The sequence below is a fragment of the Salmo salar genome, chromosome ssa21, assembly GCF_905237065.1.
Source record: "Salmo salar chromosome ssa21, Ssal_v3.1, whole genome shotgun sequence".
Lineage (NCBI taxonomy): Eukaryota > Metazoa > Chordata > Actinopteri > Salmoniformes > Salmonidae > Salmo > Salmo salar.
In genome coordinates this window covers 47,710,059-47,731,837 of record NC_059462.1, presented here as the reverse complement: position 1 = coordinate 47,731,837, position 21,779 = coordinate 47,710,059, and the positions used below count along the sequence as shown (strand labels likewise).

Sequence of the window (21,779 nt, the reverse complement as noted above, 5' to 3'; positions counted from 1 at the left end):
CACCAAACTTGATTTCAGAGTGATTCTGTTTCAATAGGCTGACACTGACTCACACAGGATTATTGTGTTCAGGAATCATTGATAACTTAAGTTAGTTCTATTTCAGTGTTAGTGGATTTATTGTTAGAGGTAAGGTGAGATTCGTTTGTGTTTGGGGCTGTAACACCACTGAGCCAGAAGGGTACTTAAAGTTAATATCCATTGAAGATGTCATTTAGGGTCTGCACTAGACCCTGACATATACCTTAAATAATGCAATCTACCTCTATCCTACTAATAATACTTGTATGCTGAATGGATCACTGGTTACAGCTCCTGCGCCACCTCATCACTGAGCCTGGATCTCTTTTCCAAAACAAGAACATAGAACACTGTTTTCTCAGCTAAGAGTGGTTCTTGCCACGCACTCTGTAAATCCCTGCTTCCCTATCTGCAGTATGATGGTTTATTACTCAACAAATGTTATGGTCCTCTGGCTCTCTAAGGTTATGTGTTGTTAACCTCCACTTCTAACACAATGGAGCATTATCACGTACATAAGTGAATATATTGGTCATGCAGTGCAAAATAAACTTAGGTCTTGGCCTATACATTAAAAATGAATAGTTGAAAAGCTCTTACCACGCTGTAGATCTGAGGCTTGCGTCGCTTGGCTAGGTCGATGATGTTGATCCCATTGTAGTAGAGGTTCTCAATGCAGCCAAGGAAGTTCTTCCTCAGGAAGGTACCAGGCTTACCTGGCAGTGGGATGCCCCCGAAGCTGAGCTATGATGAGGACAGAGTGTGAAGTATAGACATGTTAGAACGAAAAAGAAGAAAAGTCTTTTGAGTGTCAGGTGTCACGTTGAAAAGAGATTCTAAAGAGATAGACCAAGGGCTCTATTTTCGTTAAAGGGGTGCTAGCGTCAAGCACAGGCTAGTTTGTAATTTCATCATGTAAAAACTGTCACGCTGGCATTTTCTAGCCCTAACGCCAGGTTCAGCAATTTACATGTCTTATATCAGCTCGCTTGCGCTCAGATGGGCGGGGTGGAAATATTTGAAGTGTTCCTTTAAAAACATGATCCAAAGTGCTAATTTCAGGCAGCGCTGAGAGGGATATTTAAGAGCAACCAAAAGCTGGTTTTAGCGGTAACGCAGTTGAGTCGGTTGAGGCATGGTGTGGGAGCCTGCCGAGCCAACCGAGGCTTGTGAGCCTCTCGAGGCAGCTGAGGCATGGGAGCCTGACGAGCCAGCTGAGGCATCCCCGATTGCTTCGCCAGCGGCACACGGACTCGCTGATGCTTCCAATTGTGGTGTCTGCATTCTATAACGGTTCCATAACCACAGATGCTGGGAGACGGGAAACAAGTACAGGGTGAGGATTTAATATTAAATAGACATGAAACTAAACAAGACCAGCGTCTGGACAAGAGAAACAAAACAACATTAATGCAGACACAAAAATGAAACTGAGGAAGTGACAGATATAGGGGAGGCAATCAATGACGTGATGGAGTCCAGGTGAGTCGGATGAAGCGCTGGTGCGTGTAACGATGGTGACAGGTGTGCGTAATCATGAGCAGCCTGGCGACCTTGAGCGCCAGAGAGGGGGAGCAGGAACAGACGTGACAAGCATAGCCTTCCCTCCTCTCAATTAAGGCTTTTTTTTTGTCTGCCCAATGCAATCGCGAAGTAGTCATGACTGTCATTAAAGGGTTTGGCTCCTGAGACTGCTTGGAAATAAATCTTAATCACCAAAGCAGGCCCACATTATTTCAACCATGCAGGTCCCGTTTTGGATGTGCGTAAAACCCTCTATAGTCTGTGTTGTTTTAATAGTGTATGCCCACAGGGAGAAATGATGGTGCCTGTAAGTGTGATCAAGCCTATATAAAACAAGATATTGTTTCATTTGGTTTAGAACATGATTAGAATTATTCGTTCTCTTTTTAGGCCTTATCAAAAATGAATTGAATCGTGCTTATTGACAATATTTGGTATGTCCATGCTCAGCCATAATGCAATTTACACTAGGCCTAGCTCCTATATCAGCATGAACGCTATGGAAGCTTTGCAAATACTTAGAATAATGTGGATTGCAAATGGGTTCAAGTTAACCTATTTAGCAAAGGGATGGGATAGGTTTACATTTTGTTATTTCGTTTCTGTAAACCATTTAACAAACTATAACGGATTAACATTGGAATTGGAGTTGACTCCAAGGCAATGCATAAAAGGCCATAAATAAAAAAACAGAAGAAACCACATATTTTGCCATGTAGCACGTTCTGATTGGCCAGTGAGGGCCCAAGTCTCGACACACGCACAACTTGCTTATTCATCAAAACCCAGCACTTTCACGTCAACGCCAGAAAGTGCGCCGATAATTGTGATAGTCAAAATCTAAAAAAATCTGACACACTCCTGAAGCTATAGTGCTACCGCCAAGCATTTAGATTTACCATTGTGTTAGGTTTGTTAAAACAGAACCCCAAGTATTATTCTTAATCTTACCATGGCATAAATGTAAAGTGTTTTTCTGACTGGGTGCTGGTGGTGTAATGTTTTCAGACCTACTGTAAAGGAATATTCTGGATGTTTGGATAGACACACCTCATAGTCCACCTCCAGGGAGTCTCCTTCCCCCTTGGTCCTGAAGTGCTGTGTGTGGGTGTCCACGGTGAGGTTGACCTGCTTGTTGAAGCGCTCGATGAGGACAGAGTGCCAGTGCTGGTCGTCCAGAAGACTGCTGAGAGTGACCGCAACACGACCACTGCTGAACCGCAGCCTTGTGTCATCTGAAGACAGAGAACAGACAGAGAACAAGATAATATGGTTACTTTGATATAGATCATAAAACAGTCCAGTATATTGAGGAAAGAAGAGGTCTGAAAGAATGTGCTCACAAGACATTCCCAAAACGGAGTACTAGAACAGTCTTCCCCAGACTCAGCTGTTCATGATGTGGATCTTTATGGTTGTTAACACTGATCATTATACATTTGCCATAGGGACCGTATTGATTTGATTTGTATTGAAAGAAGAGGTTCTCTCATAGGAAGTGCAGACAAGACAGTCATTTAAGAATCCTCTTCCCAGCTCAGCTGCTCACAATGTGGATCCTTAACAGTCTGAGTCTATCTTGTAAATGGAGCTCAGGAGCAGTGGTAACTGGAAGGGTATCAGAACACAAACATCCAGTTACCCTCCCAGACAGCTGCCCAGTCTGCTTTTAAATGGTTCAAATGACTATTCGATCCTTACCCAGAGACCCTTGTGTCCTGTTACACATGACCTCTAACCTCTAAACCCTGAGTTATGTGAGCCAAGTTGAGGTAGAGGGCCAACCTGCCCCGGTGTGACTAACTCACCCAGGTTGAGGTAGAGGGCCAGCCTGCCCCGGGGTGACTAACTCACCCAGGTTGAGGTAGAGGGCCAACCTGCCCCGGTGTGACTAACTCACCCAGGTTGAGGTAGAGGGCCAACCTGCCCCGGTGTGACTAACTCACCCAGGTTGAGGTAGAGGGCCAGCCTGCCCCGGGGTGACTAACTCACCCAGGTTGAGGTAGAGGGCCAACCTGCCCTGGTGTGACTAACTCACCCAGGTTGAGGTAGAGGGCCAGCCTGCCCCGGTGTGACTAACTCACCCAGGTTGAGGTAGAGGGCCAGCCTGCCCCGGTGCAGCTCCAGTGTGATGTAGTCGCCCCTCTGACCCTCTCCATGGAGCAGCACCCCCTCAGCCTGGCGGCTCTTGAAGCTCAGCGAGATCACATCCTTCACCGTGCTCATGGACTTCTGGTTAAACCGGTAGAGCAGCGAGCTTCTGCCATCAAAGTCTGCCACGTACGATTCTAGACGGGGATTGAGAGAAGATCAAAGAATCATCGTGTTTTCGAAAATTGCCCCAACGATAGCTCTCTCTGTCACGTCTGAGCAGTGAGTTTTCTGTTGCCATTCATTTTGAGGGGAATTCAAGTGGCAAGTCCCATTTCTTTCAACAGTATTGAATTTTCACCACAACTTTTGATTGGAAGTATATGTCAAACTTTTTTTTTAGGTACTTTTTATCACAACTCTCTAGCTCTGTCTAATAGATTCTCTAACACTGTGTCTCTGCTCAGTGCTCAGTTCATGTGGATGGGGCTGAACTGAAGACATAATGTAGTAAGTTACAGCAGCAGGGGAAATGGTGATTTCCTGTTTTTAAAGCCTGGATACATTATATTTTCTGATGGGATTCAGTTTGTGTAAGTAAAGCTGTCTGAGTAAATAATGCAATCTCTAACATGCACCTGCTATTCCAATGCAGAACAGAAGAAGGGTGATGTGCCTAGAGAAACAAGGGAAACTATGAGTAGAAGACATGTTTGGGCAAGCTGTTCAAATAATGTTTGCTTTACATTGTATCATATACATGACTATGCAAATAGTTTTTTTTTAACTATCACTTATTTAAAGAATGTCTTACACATTCATGAACACACAAACAACATGCTAGAATTCCCCTTACTCAATCTAATGAGACAGTATTGTGTTTCAGTGGAAGTCACCATGGGATAAAGAAGGCTAGGATTAATTTAAACTCCAAGGTTTTTACCCATATGTATATACCCAAATATGAAAAGTGAATAACTTAGCTGGGATGAGATATATATACAGTTGAAGTTGGAAGTTTACATACACTTAGGTTGGAGTCATTAAAACTTGTTTTTCAACCACTCCACAAATGTCTTGTAGACTTCTGAAGGTAATTGGTTGCACCAGATCTTATTGAGGGCCTTCATAGCAAAGGGGATGAATACTTATGAACGCACCACTTTTCTTTTTTCTTTTTTTCATTTCACTTCACCAATGTTGACTATTTTGTGTATGTCCATTACATGTAATCCAAATAAATATATTTCAATTACAGGTTGTAATGCAACAAAATAGGAAAAACTGCAAGGGGGTGAATACAAGGCACTGTATGTATGTATCTATGTATGTATGTATGTATGTATCAATGTGACATCTAGATGGTTAACACTATTAGTTATTTATTGTGTAGGCTGCCATCCTACTTGAAATAAAAGTATGTGAGAGAAAAAAATGGCCACGTTAGCTACCGCAGGCGACACGACCGTGATACACAAATAGGAAGAACCCTCAGGTTGGCAGGCACGTCGATACAATACCGGCTTATCGACTCGTCGCGCAGCCCAATCAGCCACGCAAAACGGTCTTGAGAGCCAACGAATCTCCCCAATTAGCTGATTCGCTTTTCATACATCCGCTCCTTTCGACACACCTACTCGCCCATACTCCGCTCGCCATATTGGGCTGCAGTGACCCATACTTGGATGATGAGGGCCAGCCCACCGAAACAACAATGCAAAAGGTATTACAAAGCAGTGCAGTGCAAGGGAGGTTAAGTTGCAAAAGAACATAAAAAAAACAATTTTACACATGACATTTGCATTGTAACATTATTCTACTCGCAACTAAATTCTGAAAATATTTTTATTGACAATGACATGAATGTAGTGGAGATGATGAAGATAGCTCTAATGACTTGCTGGCACCGAGGCCCAGCGTGATGACTCAATCATGATTTATGGCATTGTTTGAATGGCAGACCATCCATATGCTTTCATAGGGGTCAAACATACCTTATCTGTGGTAATCTCGAAGAAGAGACATTCCCACAGAAGTCCAAGTGTCACTGAATCCAGGAGAGGTGTGAAGACTGATGAAACTTGAAACGACGCAATGACTGTTACTGTGTGAATTATATTGTCATGTTTGGATTGTTTCATGAGTTCATAAAGAACTTTGAATTTTGATATGTTCCATTGTACTGTAAGTGCTATGGATGTATCGTTACAGGGAAACTGTTATCCAGTTCGTGGGATGGCGGATAGTTCAAAGAGGAGCAACACAGAGGTGTGCTCCTATCAAACAGTGTATCATGTATCGTACATACAATAGAGAATGCGTGTGAAGTGTTATGCTTTTTGTTTTAATGTTTTGGGTCATGCAAAGTGATGTTAATTAGACGATGGAAGATACTGGGATTCGGTGCTCTTGGAAGAATAAAAGTTGGGTTTAAAATGTCGATCATGGAGTAATTTGTGAACCGATCCCCTGATGTACAGTTGAAGTCGGAAGTTTATATAAAACTAGTTTTTCAACCACTCCACAAATGTCTTGTTAACAAACTATAGTTTTGGCAAGTCGGTTAGGACATCTACTTTGTGCATGACACAAGTCATTTTTCCAACAATTGTTTACAGACAGATTATTTCACTTATAATTCACTGTATCACAATTCCAGTGGGTCAGAAGTTTACATACACTAAGTTGACTGTGCCTTTAAACAGCTTGGAAAATTCCAGAAAATGATGTCATGGATTTAGAAGCTTCTGATAGGCTAATTGACATCATTTGAGTCAATTGGAGGTGTACCTGTGGATGTATTCAAGGCCTACATTCAAACTCAGTGCCTCTTTGCTTGACATCAAGGGAAAATCAAAAGAAATCAGCCAAGACCTCAGAAAAAAATTAGAAACCTCCACAAGTCTGGTTTATCCTTGGGAGCAATTTCCAAATGCCTGAAGGTACCACGTTCATCTGTACAAACAATAGCACACAAGTATAAACACCATGGGACCACGCAGCCGTCATAACGCTCAGGAAGGAGACACGTTCTGTTTCCTAGAGATGAATGTACTTTGGTGCGAAAAGTGCAAATCAATCCCGGAACAACAGCAAAGGACCTTGTGAAGATGCTGGAGGAAACAGGTACAAAAGTGTCTATATCCACAGTAAAACGAGTCCTATATCGACATAACCTGAAAGGCCGCTCAGCAAGGAAGAAGCCACTGCTCCAAAACCACCATAAAGAAACAGACTACGGTTTGCAACTGCACATGGGGACAAAGATCGTACTTTTTTGAGAAATGTCCTCTGTTCTGATGAAACAAAAATTTAACTGTTCCGCCATAATGACCATCGTTATCGTTTGGAGGAAAAAGGAGGAGGCTTGCAAGCCGAAGAGCACCATCCCAACCGTGAAGCACGGTGGGTGGTAGCATCATGTTGTGGGGGTGCTTTGCTGCAGGAGGGACGTGGGGCACTTCACAAAATAGATGGCATCATGACGCAGGAAAATTATGTGGATATATTGAAGCAGCATCTCAAGACATCAGTCAGGAAGTTAAAGCTTGGTCGCAAATGAGTCTTCCAAATGGAAAATGACCCCAAGCATACCTCCAAATTTGTGGAAAAATGGCTTAAGGACAACAAATTCAAGGTATTGGAGTAGCCATCACAAAGCCCTGACCTCAATCCCATAAAACATTTGTGGGCAGAACTGAAAAAGCGTGTGCGAGCAAGGAGTCCTACAAACCTGACTCAGTTACACCAGCTCTGTCAGGAGGAATGGGCCAAAATTCACCCAACTTATTGTGGGAAGCTTGTGGAAGGCTACCCGAAACGTTTGACCCAAGTTAAACAATTTAAAGGCAATGCTAACAAATACTAATTGAGTGTATGTAAACTTCTGACCCACTGGGAATGTGAAGGTGAAATAAATAATTCTGCCACGTCCTGACCAAACTACAATGACAAATAACCCCTTTGACTGGTCAGGACGTGACAGTACCCCCCCCAAAAGGTGCAGACCCCGAATGCACCTCAAAAAAAAAACATAAACACCCCAAACTTAAAGGGAGGGAAGGGAGGGTGGCCACCGTCAACGACGGTCCCTGTGCTACACCCCCCTTCCCAATCCTCCCACTACGGAGGTGGCTCTGGCTCTGGGCGTAGCTCCCGTTCAGAAGACTCTAGGCTGGGGAGGAGCGTCGCTGGAGGCTCCGGGCTGAGGAGCGTCGCTGGAGGATCCGGGCTGAGGAGCGTCGCTGGAGGCTCAGGGCTGAGGAGCGTCGCTGGAGGCTCCGCGCTGGGGAGTGTCGCTAGAGCCTCCGGGCTGGGGAGCGTCGCTGGAGGCTCAGGGCTGAGGAGCATCGCTGGAGGCTCCGGGCTGGGGAGCGTCGCTGGAGGCTCCGGGCTGGGGAGCGTCGCTGGGTACACTGGGTATTGGAGGCGCACTGGAGGTCTGGAGCGCACAGCCTGCACAACCCGTCCTGGCTGGATGGTCACTGTAGCCCGGCACGGGTGGAGCGCTGGCACAGGGCGAACTGGGCTGTGCTGGAGAATGAGGGCTGCCGTGCGTAGAGCAGGCGCAAGGTAAACTGGGCCGAGGAGACGCACTGGAGACCAGATCCGTTGTGCCGGCACACTTCTTCCTGGCTGCCGGCCAACTCTCGCCCGGCAACGCAGCAGAGCCCTTATCCTCTATGGGCTAGGTGGGACGCTGCATTTAGTTGTGGTTTTGGTTTTTGTGACATTATATGCTAGTTTGAAAAATGGGTGTCTGATTATTTCTGGCTGGGTACTCTGCTGACATAATCTAATGTTTTGCTTTCGTTGTAAAGCCTTTTTGAAATCGGACAGTGTGGTTAGATTAACGAGAGTCTTGTCTTTAAAATGGTGTAAAATAGTCATATGTTTGAGAAATTGAAGTAATAGCATTTCTAAGGTATTTGAATATCGCGCCAAGGGATTCCACTGGCTGTTGACTAGAGAGGTCAAACTGGTTACTACTCTTGCCCAAGAAATAGAATATGCATACTGATTTGGATAGAAAACACTCTGAAGTTTCGAAACCTGTTTGAATGGTGTCTGTGAGTATAACAGAAAACCTGAAAACATTTCAACCAGGAAGTGCAAGGTCTGAGAACTGTAGTTCTACTTTTGAATCCCTAGAGAAACTACAAATACTTAGGGGTCACGTTGCACTTCCTAAGGCTTCCATGGCTGTCAAAAGCCCTCCAAAAGTTGTTTCATACGTATCCAGTAACCGGGCAGAATATAGGAGCTCAGTTCCTGAGTGGACTGCTGGAGAACAAAGGGATTGGAAATGCACGGTCACGTGAGCGCGCCTTTCCTTATTTTTCTTCTGAAATGAATACGCTATTCTCCGGTTGGAATATTATCGCTTTTCTACAAGAAAAAATACCATAAAGATTGATTTTAAACAGCGTTTGACATGCTTCTAATTACGGTAATGGAACATTTTGACTTTTCGTCTCTGGTTCCGCGCTTGCGCGTTATTCCTTTGGATAGTGCTCTGAACGCACGAACAAAACGGAGGTATTTGGACATAAATATGGATTATTTGGAACAAAAACAACATTTCTTGTGGAAGTAGCAGTCCTGGGAGTGCATTCTGATGAAGATCAGCAAAGGTTATACAATATTTCTAATACTAATTCTGAGTTTATGTTGCCCCGAACTTGGCGGGTGTCTGAATAGTTAGCCGCGATGGCTGAGCTATGTACTCAGAATATTGAAAAATGTGCTTTCTCTGTAAAGCTATTTTAAAATCTGACACAGCGTTTGCATCTAGGAGTAGTCTATCTATAATTCTTATAATAATTGTTATGTATGTTGTCAACGTTTATGATGAGTATCTCTGTAATATGTGTGCTCATTGTGCTCATTCACCGGTAGTTCTGGAGGCTAAACATTTTCTGAACGTCACGCGCCAATGTAAAATGCTGTTTTTGTTTATAAATATGAACTTTATCGAACACAACATACATGTATTGTGTAACATAATGTCCTAGGAGTGTCATCTGATGAAGATCATCAAAGGTTAGTGCTTCATTTAGCTGTGTTTTGGGTTTTATTGACATATATGCTTGCTTGGAAAATGGCTGTGTGATTATTTTCGTCTATGTACTCTCCTAACATAATCTAATGTTTTGCTTTCGCTGTAAAGCCTTTTTGAAATCGGACAATGTGGTTACATCAAGGAGAAGTGTATCTTTAAAATGGTGTAAAATAGTCGTATATTTGAGAAATTGAAATTATTAGATTTTTGCTGTTTTGAATTTCGCGCGATGCTATCTTGTCAAGCAATCCCGTTAACGGGATCCTATTCCAAAAGGGTCCCCAACAGGTTAAACAAAATAAATAAACGACGAAAACAGTTCCATAAGGCTCCCAGGGTATACAGAAAATAACCACCCACAAAACACAAGTGAAACAAACACAACTAAATATGGCCTCCAATTAGAGACAACGACAACCAGCTGCCTCTAATTGGAGGTCATTGCCAAAACCCAACATAGAAATAGAAAAGTAGATATAAACATAGAAATAGAAAACATAGAACCTAAACCAAAAACACCGAAACACACAAAACAAACACCCCTGCCACGCTCTGACCAAACTACAATGATAAATATGTCAGGAATTGTGAAAAACTGAGTTTAAATGTATTTGGCTAAGGTGTATGTCAACTTCCGACTTCAACTGTACATAACCATGCTATCAATTACAACAGGGCACTGTCAATGATGGGGAATGCTCAGAACAGAAATGACAACAGTTCAAGTGATTATTAGTGAAATTAACTCAGATTTGTTGACTCTTTATCAATCAGAAGTGTGAGGGGCAGGTGAATGAAAACCAAAAAGAGATAAACATGGGATAGACATGGACTTGATTCTACAGATTAGTTTTTCTCCAGATGTTTTATACGAATAAAGACTTGCTAAATTGTGAAAATTCTTCATTTTTACATGTCCCTCTGTGCATCCTCTGTGACTTTGAGGAAGATTTTAAACCACTCAATCCCAACATTTATTAACATTTTCACCATCATTGTAAAGGCCTTGTTATTTTGTTGCTTTGACAAAGTCATTGCTGTCGATTATTATTCATTTAATGTGATAAGAGATTCATTTAAAGGTAAAAAAAAAGACAAAAAATCACTTGTTAATTGAAATGCATTTGTATTTGTATTTATTATGGATCCCCATTAGCTGCAGCATCTACTCTTCCTGGGGTCCAGCAAAATTAAGGCAGTTAGCAAAATTAAGGCAGCATTCCACGTGACTACCTCATGAAGCTGGATGAGAGAATGCCAAGAGTGTGCAAAGCTGTCATCAAGGCAGACAGTGGCTATTTGAAGAATCTCAAATATAAAATATATTTTGATTTGTTTAACCCTTTTTTGATTAGTACATGATTCCATATGTGTTATTTCATAGTTTTGATGTCTTCACCATTATTCTACAATTTCGAAAATAGTAAAATAAAGAAAAACCCTTGAAAGAGTAGGTGTGTCCAAACTTTTGACCGGTGGTGTATATATATATATATATATATATATATATATATATATATATATATATATATTTTTTTTTTTATATATATATTTTTTTTCATAAGTTACAGTACTTAAAAGGTGGAATGGCCCATAAGTGCAAGTTTGCCGTCTATGACATGTTCAATGGTAATGCATGGCTCTTCATTTGCTTGCTATTAGAGCACCCTGGAGTTACATTTTTTACAGTTTAAGTGAAATGAGGTGCTGGTGATGCTGCATGTATTAGCAGAGCACACATTCATCCAACATGAATACAGGGATCATGCTGTGGAACCATTCGGCATTATATGAAAGTGCTCGCTCGGGAATAATTATAACTGCCATAGTGCAGTATTTCACTGGCTGATCCAGTTAGTGCTACTTCAGAATGTGTGTGAAAGGCGTCCCAGTGAATCCCCTTTATTTATTTAGCATTACCCAGGCAGGGACCGGCTCTTAACTGGCACGCCTGCCTGGCTGTCGCTGTCTACCTCTATTAGCGGGTAGGATTGTGTTTAGGTCAGCATTTGCTTTGATCTTGTTTGAAGGAAAAATGTCTCTTCACTTTGCAGACACTCTATACAGTATCTCTTTAAAACGTGTGCGAAACAGGATGGTTACAGGATGGTTACACAATGGTTACAGGATGGTTACACAATGGTTACAGGATGGTTACACAATGACTACAGGATGGTTACACAATGATTACAGGATGGTTACACAATGGTTACAATGACATAATGCTATTTTCTCATGGAAACCACTGTCAACAAGGGGATTACAATCAGCCCCGTGATAGATAGCAGCACTAACCTGCTTAAACAAGCCTCAATGTCATCTGTAATAGATGTTAGAGTCTGCACAGGTCCGACCACACTCTTGTTAGAACATGTTTCCTTGCTGTCCAGGAGTCCCCCAAATTACCACATGGGTTGGAATCACAGATGGCAGAATATGATGATATTAGCGGAATGTGTTTGTGTTCTGTAAGGGCTGGTGGTCACTTTAATGTAGTCACAGCCTATATGGTCTGGATGTAAAGGCTGGTGGTCACTTTAATGTAGTCACAGCCTATATGGTCTGAATGTAAGGGCTGGTGGTCTGATCACTCACTGTAGGCACTGCCTATATGGTCTGAATGTAAGGGCTGGTGGTCACTTTAATGTAGGCACTGCCTATATGGTCTGAATGTAAGGGATGGTGGTCTGATCACTCACTGTAGGCACAGCCGTAGACCTCCACTCTGAGTCCCACCCAGCCACTGGGGTTCCAGTCCAGCGGGACGAAGCGCAGGAAGCGGCTTCTGATAGAGTGGGACAACTTGTGGTGGACGACACCGTCGGCATTCACATTCCCCACAAACCTCTGCAGACAAACAGAGAAGGAAAACAGGACGGAGAGCAGGGGGAGAGAAGAGGGAGAGAACAGGCAGGGTTTAATAAGACGTAACAAGTTTTTCAGCGTTCATGCAGCGTCACTACATTTACCCTGTTGGGTGAGGTTTATGACCCCCCCATAAATACCTTTCCCCCTTTTCTCTCCACTAGACAGAATGGACTCTTGGAATGCCCTTTGTTAACATAGAGAGAGTATGGTAACATTAACAGTTTTGGGAAAGGTACAATATTTCAGTAATCCAACCAGTTGAAAGTGTCCATTGGTACTTAAAGAATATGATGTCAGATCAGTTGGTGTCTGGGACATTATATCTGATGATAGGACGACATAAATTGTATCATGGAAAGTCTACACATTATAATTATCAGATTCACATGGAATTGTTGTGCAATTTAAATGTTTAAATATGAAACTATTTGTGAAAAGATTAAATGTAATTTTAGCTTCTAAATGAGATAATTTTTTCATAAGTAAACTATGCTCACTCAGTGGCCACGCCCAAGTGAACAGACATTGGTTGAGAACTTTGAAACACGCCCTTCTCTCCCCCAATACAAAAGCCTGTTGTCTCAAGTCAACCTTAGTTCCCGACGATGTGAGGACTGGTGTTCATATGTTTAAAAAGGCTAATTTCAACTACATCCTAACGAAATTAACTTTAGTTCCAGATGATGTGAGGACTGGTGTCCATACGTTTAAAAGGGCTAATTTCAACGTGGAGGTGACGATCACCAAGCTGGAAGGATGAATTTCTACTAGACCAGCCAGAATTCAGCTTGATCTGATTATGAAAGAAGTGATATATCCTAGAAGTCGAGTTATCATCTGCAGCTGTAAACGTACGTAGCCTAGGAAAGGACAGACAATCTCCTAATAAGAACAACAGGGTACAACGTATCCGCCCTACAACACTACGACCAGAAATATTCTTCAAAGGACACGGGCGATCTCTGCTGGGTAAAGCAGTCTTCCATCTTCGACCCATCTATCGAAGCACAGCTCAGTGTAAATATATACCTTGCATTTTCCTTTTCCCGAATTGGCGGTTATTAGAATGCATAAGATTATGTATTTACGATAGCATAGCTTCTCAAGGTCCGATAGAGACCCAATTCCCTTTGTCCCTCAGTCTTCCCGCTCTTTCATTCAAACCCAACCCCCTTTCTTTGTGTAACCAGCCGTCATATTGGTTTCGTCCGCTAGGGACTTTTTCTTTTATGACATGATTAGTAATTGATGTATGATCCATCCTGTGTATATGTAATTCTGTGTGATTATTTAGGTATTTAGTAAATAAATAATTAAGCCAATTTTTGTATTGCTAATTCAACTTGTTAGTCAGGGTTCGTGAAGATAACCAACAATTTTACGACGTTCAGATGAGACTGAATAAGGTGACGATTAATAATTGACTGCTATTGATATAAAAGATCGTCAGATCTTTAAGAGTTTATTCGGAAGACAGCAGCTCTATAAACACACTCCGTGGTGCCCCAGGTTATTAACGAGTTAATTGTTGCATGGTTTAATTCAATCACGTAATCAATCAAACGTTACGTAATCAATTTGATAAAATGCCTGTCACATAATTTAATCAGTCAGAGACACAACAACGGTAAAGGTCACAATTACAGTACACCTACTGTAATATTAATACGGTATCAAAGCAAGTACTGTGTAATACAATACACAATACAATAAACGCTACCGTGATCAGAATGCATGAATGAAATGCATTGAGGAGAGGGGTTTGTATTTCACAGTATTTTACTGTAATTACAAGGGCTTGGTGCAAGCAGATTGGCTGCTAGGTAAAGTGTTTACACATAACAGCATATTAATGAATATTTGGTGTATTATATCACTTGCACTTCTAGAGGCCTTAACAAAGGCTTCCAAACTGGCAGCGACAATAGGGCAAAACAGACCAAAAGGAAATGGCAAAAAGCTCAACCATTTCAGATTTAAGACTTGCTGCCACTCCAATCCATCCACTTTACATTTTAAATTAGTGGGGCACTATAACCACATAGGAGTTCAATTGGTACAGCCTTCTCACTCACGGGTGCAACAAATATAGCCTCTTACAAGGCACGCCTCCAAATATGTTAATGGTTCAGAAACAACAACATCATGAGCCCACTAGTGATCAAAAGTGTTTTGGAACTCCAAAGATACGGTACGATAATGTATTCTGTTGGATTGAATTAAGGTAGCATTCGATTATTTGCAGGATGCTGCAGTAAAAAGTGTCAGAGTATTTTACAGTTGATAATAACCCAAATGACCTTATAATTACATTTTTCAGTAAGTGTACCTTTAAAAATGTATGTTTAATTAAACTGCTCATCAATTTCATCATGTTAATGACATTATCGACTCCACTGTGTATGCCCTAACTGAACATTCGGGAATTCACAAAGCAAACATTGAAAGCAACACAAATGGTCAAAAGTAACAAAAAACTATTAAGACAGGTCCTTCATTGTTCTCTATCCATTCCATAGATGGTAGTTCTGAACAACAGGTGTTTTGTTACATGGTCACTCCATAGAGACTAAGGACACTAGTGATGGGGGAAGAATCAATACAGTTACATAACGCAGTATATTTTCTGATGATATTATATCGATATTTGATTCCAAGTATTATTTATTTGCTACTGTACGTAGCGTTGGTTAGCGCTAGTCAGCTGTACCTGCGCCAAAACTCTGGGATTTTTCACCCTATAGTTTGTTCTCCATCATTTTGTTTTTTTACCTCTTTTGGTATTTGTTTCATTAATCCTTTGTTGATATAGCCCCAAAATGTTTTGCATGTCAGCTATCAAGATTTTAAGATATATAACTTTCAAAATACAGAAATACAGCCAGTATGATGCATTTTGAATCATATGACGCTGTGTTTTGTTGTTTTGGGATGGAATTTTACTTTAAATAGTGAGCCAAAATATTTTCAGCACATTTATTTCCTTGACTGACGAAAACTCATTTTCTCACACTCTCTCTTCTCTCTCTGCAGAAGACACATCGTGAGCAATATGTGTGGAACATGAAATCGCAATAAAATCGCAGTAACGAATCGCATTACATATTGTATCGGCACATAAGTATCGTGATAATATTGTATGGTGAGGTCCTTGGCAATTTGAAGCCCTTAAGGACACCCCATACAGTGAATTGATAATCACACAGATTCTGTCCTGCACATTGTGATGTACTGTGGCTTCTGTTGTACACTGTTGTTTACTTCATTAAAACACTTTGACAACACAATATGAATAACATGGCCAAAGCTATTTAAATGTTTCATTTGCATGAAGTCATTAGCATTCTGTTTGAATTAGAATGCCCTGGAAACATATACTGTACCCTGCATGGTGCAATTTAGCAATTGTTTCCCCGTTTCTGTTTTCCACAGCAGGTGTCAGCTTTCATCGTATTGGATTTTCGTCCCCCTTTTATTAGGATTTATATAGCAGGGTTTATTTATGAATGTATATTTTTGAAGGCTTTTCACTGACTAATATAAAACGGCAAAACAGTAATTTTATTGCTATCTAATTTATTGATATTAAAAATACCCCTCATGGCCAATAGCGTTTCATTGTCTTCTCATCAACAGTATATACGCTAATGCTTCACTAGAAAGAAGATGATTTAAAATGCAGGTAATAATCAAATGGAAACAATTTATCAGTGTTATCTGCAGTTGTCATTAAATTCTTACATCAATAGGATGGGTGTGCCACACTGATCTGTATTTTTCTCTCTCTAACATTTCTCTCTCTTTTCAAAATGACTTATATTGATTCAACCCATCTGTCAAACCCAAATATACGTGTTGAACCGGGTAAGACCTAGAGTCAGCATCTGAAGACGGCAAGAATCATGGTTCAACTCTATTCAGTTAGAGAAAGTGAGTAGAAATGGAAGAAGTACTGTTTTCTCTTCTATATAATATATTAACAGTTCAAACACATGAAGACCTTTGGAGGTCATATAAATCGCCATGATAAATGACATCTCTTTCTCTCAAATGAGTCATATACAGCAAACCTGAGACCAATTTTTGTGTGTGTTTGGGCCTAAATTGATGAGTGCTTGGTGTATGGTGTAACCTTGGAAACACATGTATAACAAATGATTCAGCAGGGACAGTGACCTCAAGCTTTGCAGCTTGCTTTTTAAAAGCCCCAGCAGTCATCTTGCATCATGTCAGGAAGATTATTCTCCCGTATGAGTGATCTATTTTAAAACACAATGGAAACCAAACCCTGTCTCAGAACAGCCATTGTTATTCCAGATCGGAAAAAATGGCGACAGCGCATCCATCCAATTACTGTGCAGATGTGAACCTGAGTATCTGGAACCCTGAAGGGAGCAGAAGACCTCCCATTGGACCACAGAGCTTTATGTATAGTCACTGTCTACATAAACAGCTCCTAACCCCACAGTGACTTCATTAATTCTATTCCTGTATCCATCCTGAACCGACGGCTTCCCTCCCTGTTCATTAGGACTCTTTACTCTTCCTCTCTCATGACGAGGTCCCAAATGTCACGAACATCAGCTGAACACACACAAGCCCCTGGGTACACCGATTCATGCCCCTGCTCTATGCTATGCTGCTACTGCTAAGATATATTCTCTGTATATGAGAATTCAAGATAACAAATTATTAGACTATACACTGAGTATATAAAACATTAAGAACACCAGCTGTTTTCATGACATAGACTGAACAGGTGAATCGAGGTGAAAGTTATGATCCCTTGTTGATGTTACTTGTTAAATCTCAATCAGTGTAGATGAAGGGGAGGAGACATGTTAAAGAAGGATGTTTAATCCTTGAGAGAATTGAGACGGATTGTGTATGTGTGCCATCCAGAGGGTGAATGAGCAAGATGAAATATTTAAGTGCCTTTGTTGAACGGGGTATGGTTGTAGGTGCCAGGCGTACCGGTTTGAGTGTATCAAGAACTACGCTGAATGGTACCCCACCCAAAGGAATTCCAGACAACTTGACACAACTGTGGGAAGTATTGGAGTCAACATGGGCCATCATCCATGTAAAACACTTTATACACCCTTGCAAAAATATGACTTAGCTACGTGTCAAGCACAAAGAGCACCTGAGGGCCATGGTTGCTGGGCTTACAGGGGAGGCTAAGACAGCTCTTCAAGGGGGCCTACACCAAGCACTTCGTTATCCCACTGCATTGGATGCTCCTCTACACATCCACATTGGTAAACATCACAGACAATCTATTATTTACTCTGTTCAATGAGGGAGAAAACACAGAATAGCATCTGGGATGGAGAACTTTGACAAAATATGATTTCCATCATTCATCACAATACAAAACAATGTCCATCATGAAGATACAAATATGACAAAGGCAGACTTGTAAATACTGTATATTCTCTGATATGGGAGAAATACGAGCTAATAATCACAGACGCTGTGATTTGATGCGCTTGTTGCATACTTTGTTTACGTACTGTAAATAAATGTTTTCTGTTTGATTTACTTGAAAGGATGCTGGTATGTCTCCCATATTGATGTGTACAGAAGTAAGCTCCGGCTCTTCTCAGAACTGCCTTTGACACAATATTTATACAACAACGGAGACAATAAATTAAACACATTGATGCAGTAACCAAACATATGCACTACTACTATAACATAAGTAAAGCATCTTTCTTAGGATCACAAGAAGAACCTGATGAAGCCCATGCCTGGAACAAGAGGAATGGATGAAGCCCATGTCTGGAACAAAAGGAACGGATTAAGCCAAAATCTGGAACAAGAGGAACGGATGAAGCCCATGTCTAGAACAAAAGGAACGGATGAAGCCCATATCTGGAACAAGAGGAACGGATGAAGCCCATGTCTGGAACAAGAGGAACAGATGAAGCCCATATCTGGAACAAGAGGAACGGATGAAGCCCATATCTGGAACAAGAGGAACGGATGAAGCCCATATCATAACTGCCCGTTCCATGATCTCGCCATCACGGTTGACAACTCCCTTGTGTCCTCCTCCCAGAGTGCTAAGAACCTTGGCGTGATCCTGGACAACACCCTGTCGTTCTCCACTAACATCAAGGCGGTGACCCGATCCTGTAGGTTCATGCTCTACAACATTCGCAGAGTACGACCCTGCCTCACACAGGAAGCGGCGCAGGTCCTAATCCAGGCACTTGTCATCTCCCGTCTGGATTACTGCAACTCGCTGTTGGCTGGGCTCCCTGCCTGTGCCATTAACCTGTTAGGGCTAGGGGGCAGTATTTGCACGGCTGGATAAAAAAAATGTACCCGATTTAATCTGGTTACTAATCCTACCCAGTAACTACAATATGCATATACTTATTATATATGGATAGAAAACACTCTAAAGTTTCTAAAACTGTTTGAATGGTGTCTGTGAGTATAACAGAACTCATTTGGCAGGCAAAACCCTGAGACATTTTCTGACAGGAAGTGGATACCTGATGTGTTGTATTACCTTTAAACCTATGCCATTGAAAAACACAGGGGCTGAGGAATATTTTGGCACTTCCTATTGCTTCCACTAGATGTCACCAGCCTTTACAAAGTGTTTTGAGTCTTCTGGAGGGAGATCTGACCGAACAAGAGCCATGGAACGATGATGGCCCATTAGACACCTGGCGCGCGAGTTCATGTTGGGTACCCTCGTTCCAATACGTTATAAAAGAGAATGCATTCGTCCACCTTGAATATTATTCATGTTCTGGTTAAAAAAGGCCCTAATGATTTATGCTATACAACGTTTGACATGTTTGAACGAACGTAAATATATTTTTTCCCCTCGTTCATGACGAGAAGTCCGGCTGGCTTAGATCATGTGCTAACAAGACGGAGATTTTTGGACATAAATGATGAGCTTTTTTGAACAAAACTACATTCGTTATGGACCTGTGATACCTGGAAGTGACATCTGATGAAGAGAATCAAAGGTAATGGATTATTTACATAGTATTTTCGATTTTAGATCTCCCCAACATGACGTCTAGTCTGTATCGCAACGCGTATTTTTCTGGGCGCAGTGCTCAGATTATTGCAAAGTGTGATTTCCCAGTAAGGTTATTTTTAAATCTGGCAAGTGGATTGCGTTCAAGAGATGTAAATCTATAATTCTTTAAATGACAATATAATATTTTACCAATGTTTTCTAATTTTAATTATTTAATTTGTGGTTCTGACTTGACTGCCGGTTATTGGAGGGAAACGATTTTCTCAACATCAATGCCATAGTAAAACGCTGTTTTTGGATATAAATATGAACTTGATAGAACTAAAAATGCATGCATTGTCTAACATAATGTCCTAGGAGTGTCATCTGATGGAGATTGTAAAAGGTTAGTGCATCATTTTAGCTGGTTTTATGGTTTTGGTGACCCTGTCTTTGAATTGACAAAACATTACACACAACTCTTGTAAATGTACTGTCCTAACATACTCTAAATTTATGCTTTCGCCGTAAAACCTTTTTGAAATCGTAAAACGTGGTTAGATTAAGGAGATGTTTATCTTTCAAAGGGTGTAAAATAGTTGTATGTTTGAAAAATTTGAATTTTGACATTTATTTGGATTCAAATTTGCCGCTCTTGAAATGCACCTGCTGTTGATGGAGTGCACCACGGGTGGGACGCTTGCGTTCCACCTAGCCCATAGAGGTTAAACCCCTACAACTCATCCAGAACGCCGCAGCCCGTCTGGTGTTCAACCTTCCCAAGTTCTCTCACGTCACCCCGCTCCTCCGCTCTCTCCACTGGCTTCCAGTTGAAGCTCGCATCCGCTACAAGACCATGGTGATTGCCTACGGAGCTGTGAAGGGATCGGCACCTCCATACCTTCAGGCTCTGATCAGGCCCTACACCCAAACGAGGGCACTGCGTTCATCCACCTCTGGCCTGCTGGCCCCCTACCTCTGAGGAAGCACAGTTCCCGCTCAGCCCAGTCAAAACTGTTCGCTGCTCTGGCACCCCAATGGTGGAACAAGCTCCCTCACGACACCAGGACAGCGGAGTCAATCACCACCTTCCGGAGACACCTGAAACCCCACCTCTTTAAGGAATACCTAGGATAGGATAAAGTAATCCTTCTAACTCCCCCCCCTTAAAATATTTAGATGCACTATTGTAAAGTGGTTGTTCCACTGGATATCATAAGGTGAATGCACCAATTTGTAAGTCGCTCTGGATAAGAGCGTCTGCTAAATGACTTAAATGTAATGTAAATGTAATATCTGGAACAAGATGAACGGATGAAGCCCATATCTGGAACAAGAGGAACGGATGAAGCCCATATCTGGAACAAGAGGAACGGATGAAGCCCATGTCTGGAACAAGAGGAACGGATGAAGCCCATATCTGGAACAAGAGGAACGGATGAAGCCCATGTCTGGAACAAGAGGAACGGATGAAGCCCATGTCTGGAACAAGAGGAGCGGATGAAGCCCATGTCTGGAACAAGAGGAACGGATGAAGCCCATGTCTGGAACAAGAGGAACGGATGAAGCCCATGTCTGGAACAAGAGGAACGGATGAAGCCCATGTCTGGAACAAGAGGAACGGATGACGCCTATGTCTGGAACAAGAGGAGCGGATGAAGCCCATGTCTGGAACAAGAGGAACGGATGAAGCCCATGTCTGGAACAAGAGGAACGGATGAAGCCCATGTCTGGAACAAGAGGAACGGATGAAGCCCATGTCTGGAACAAGAGGAGCGGATGAAGCCCATGTCTGGAACAAGAGGAACGGATGAAGCCCATGTCTGGAACAAGAGGAACGGATGACGCCCATGTCAGGAACAAGAGGAACAGATGAAGCCCATATCTGGAACAAGAGGAACAGATGAAGCCCATATCTGGAACAAGAGGAACAGATGAAGCCCATATCTGGAACAAGAGGAACGGATGAAGCCCATGTCTGGAACAAGAGGAACGGATGAAGCCCATGTCTGGAACAAGAGGAACAGATGAAGCCCATATCTGGAACAAGAGTAACGGATGATGCCCATGTCTGGAACAAGAGGAACGGATGAAGCCCATGTCTGGAAAAAGTGGGATAGATGAAGCCCATGTCTGGAACAAGACATGGAATACCCTATGAAGGAATAACATTTCCTGTTGTCATAATTTGAAAACTAGTAAGGTTACAAATATATATTATTT

General features: G+C 41.9%; 1 protein-coding gene across 1 annotated transcript in view; it reads right to left on the bottom strand.

Annotated features, from left to right (window-relative positions):
• LOC106582433 (contactin-associated protein-like 5) overlaps positions 1-21,779 on the bottom strand; it is a 169,075-nt gene that overhangs the window by 51,085 nt on the left and 96,211 nt on the right. Inside the window, exons 4-7 of the mRNA XM_045704848.1 lie at positions 12,397-12,544; positions 3,630-3,833; positions 2,596-2,780; positions 622-765 (exon numbers count right to left, since the gene is read on the bottom strand). Of these exons, the coding sequence (XP_045560804.1) occupies positions 622-765; positions 2,596-2,780; positions 3,630-3,833; positions 12,397-12,544 (681 nt within the window). The remainder of the gene's footprint in view (positions 1-621; positions 766-2,595; positions 2,781-3,629; positions 3,834-12,396; positions 12,545-21,779) is intronic.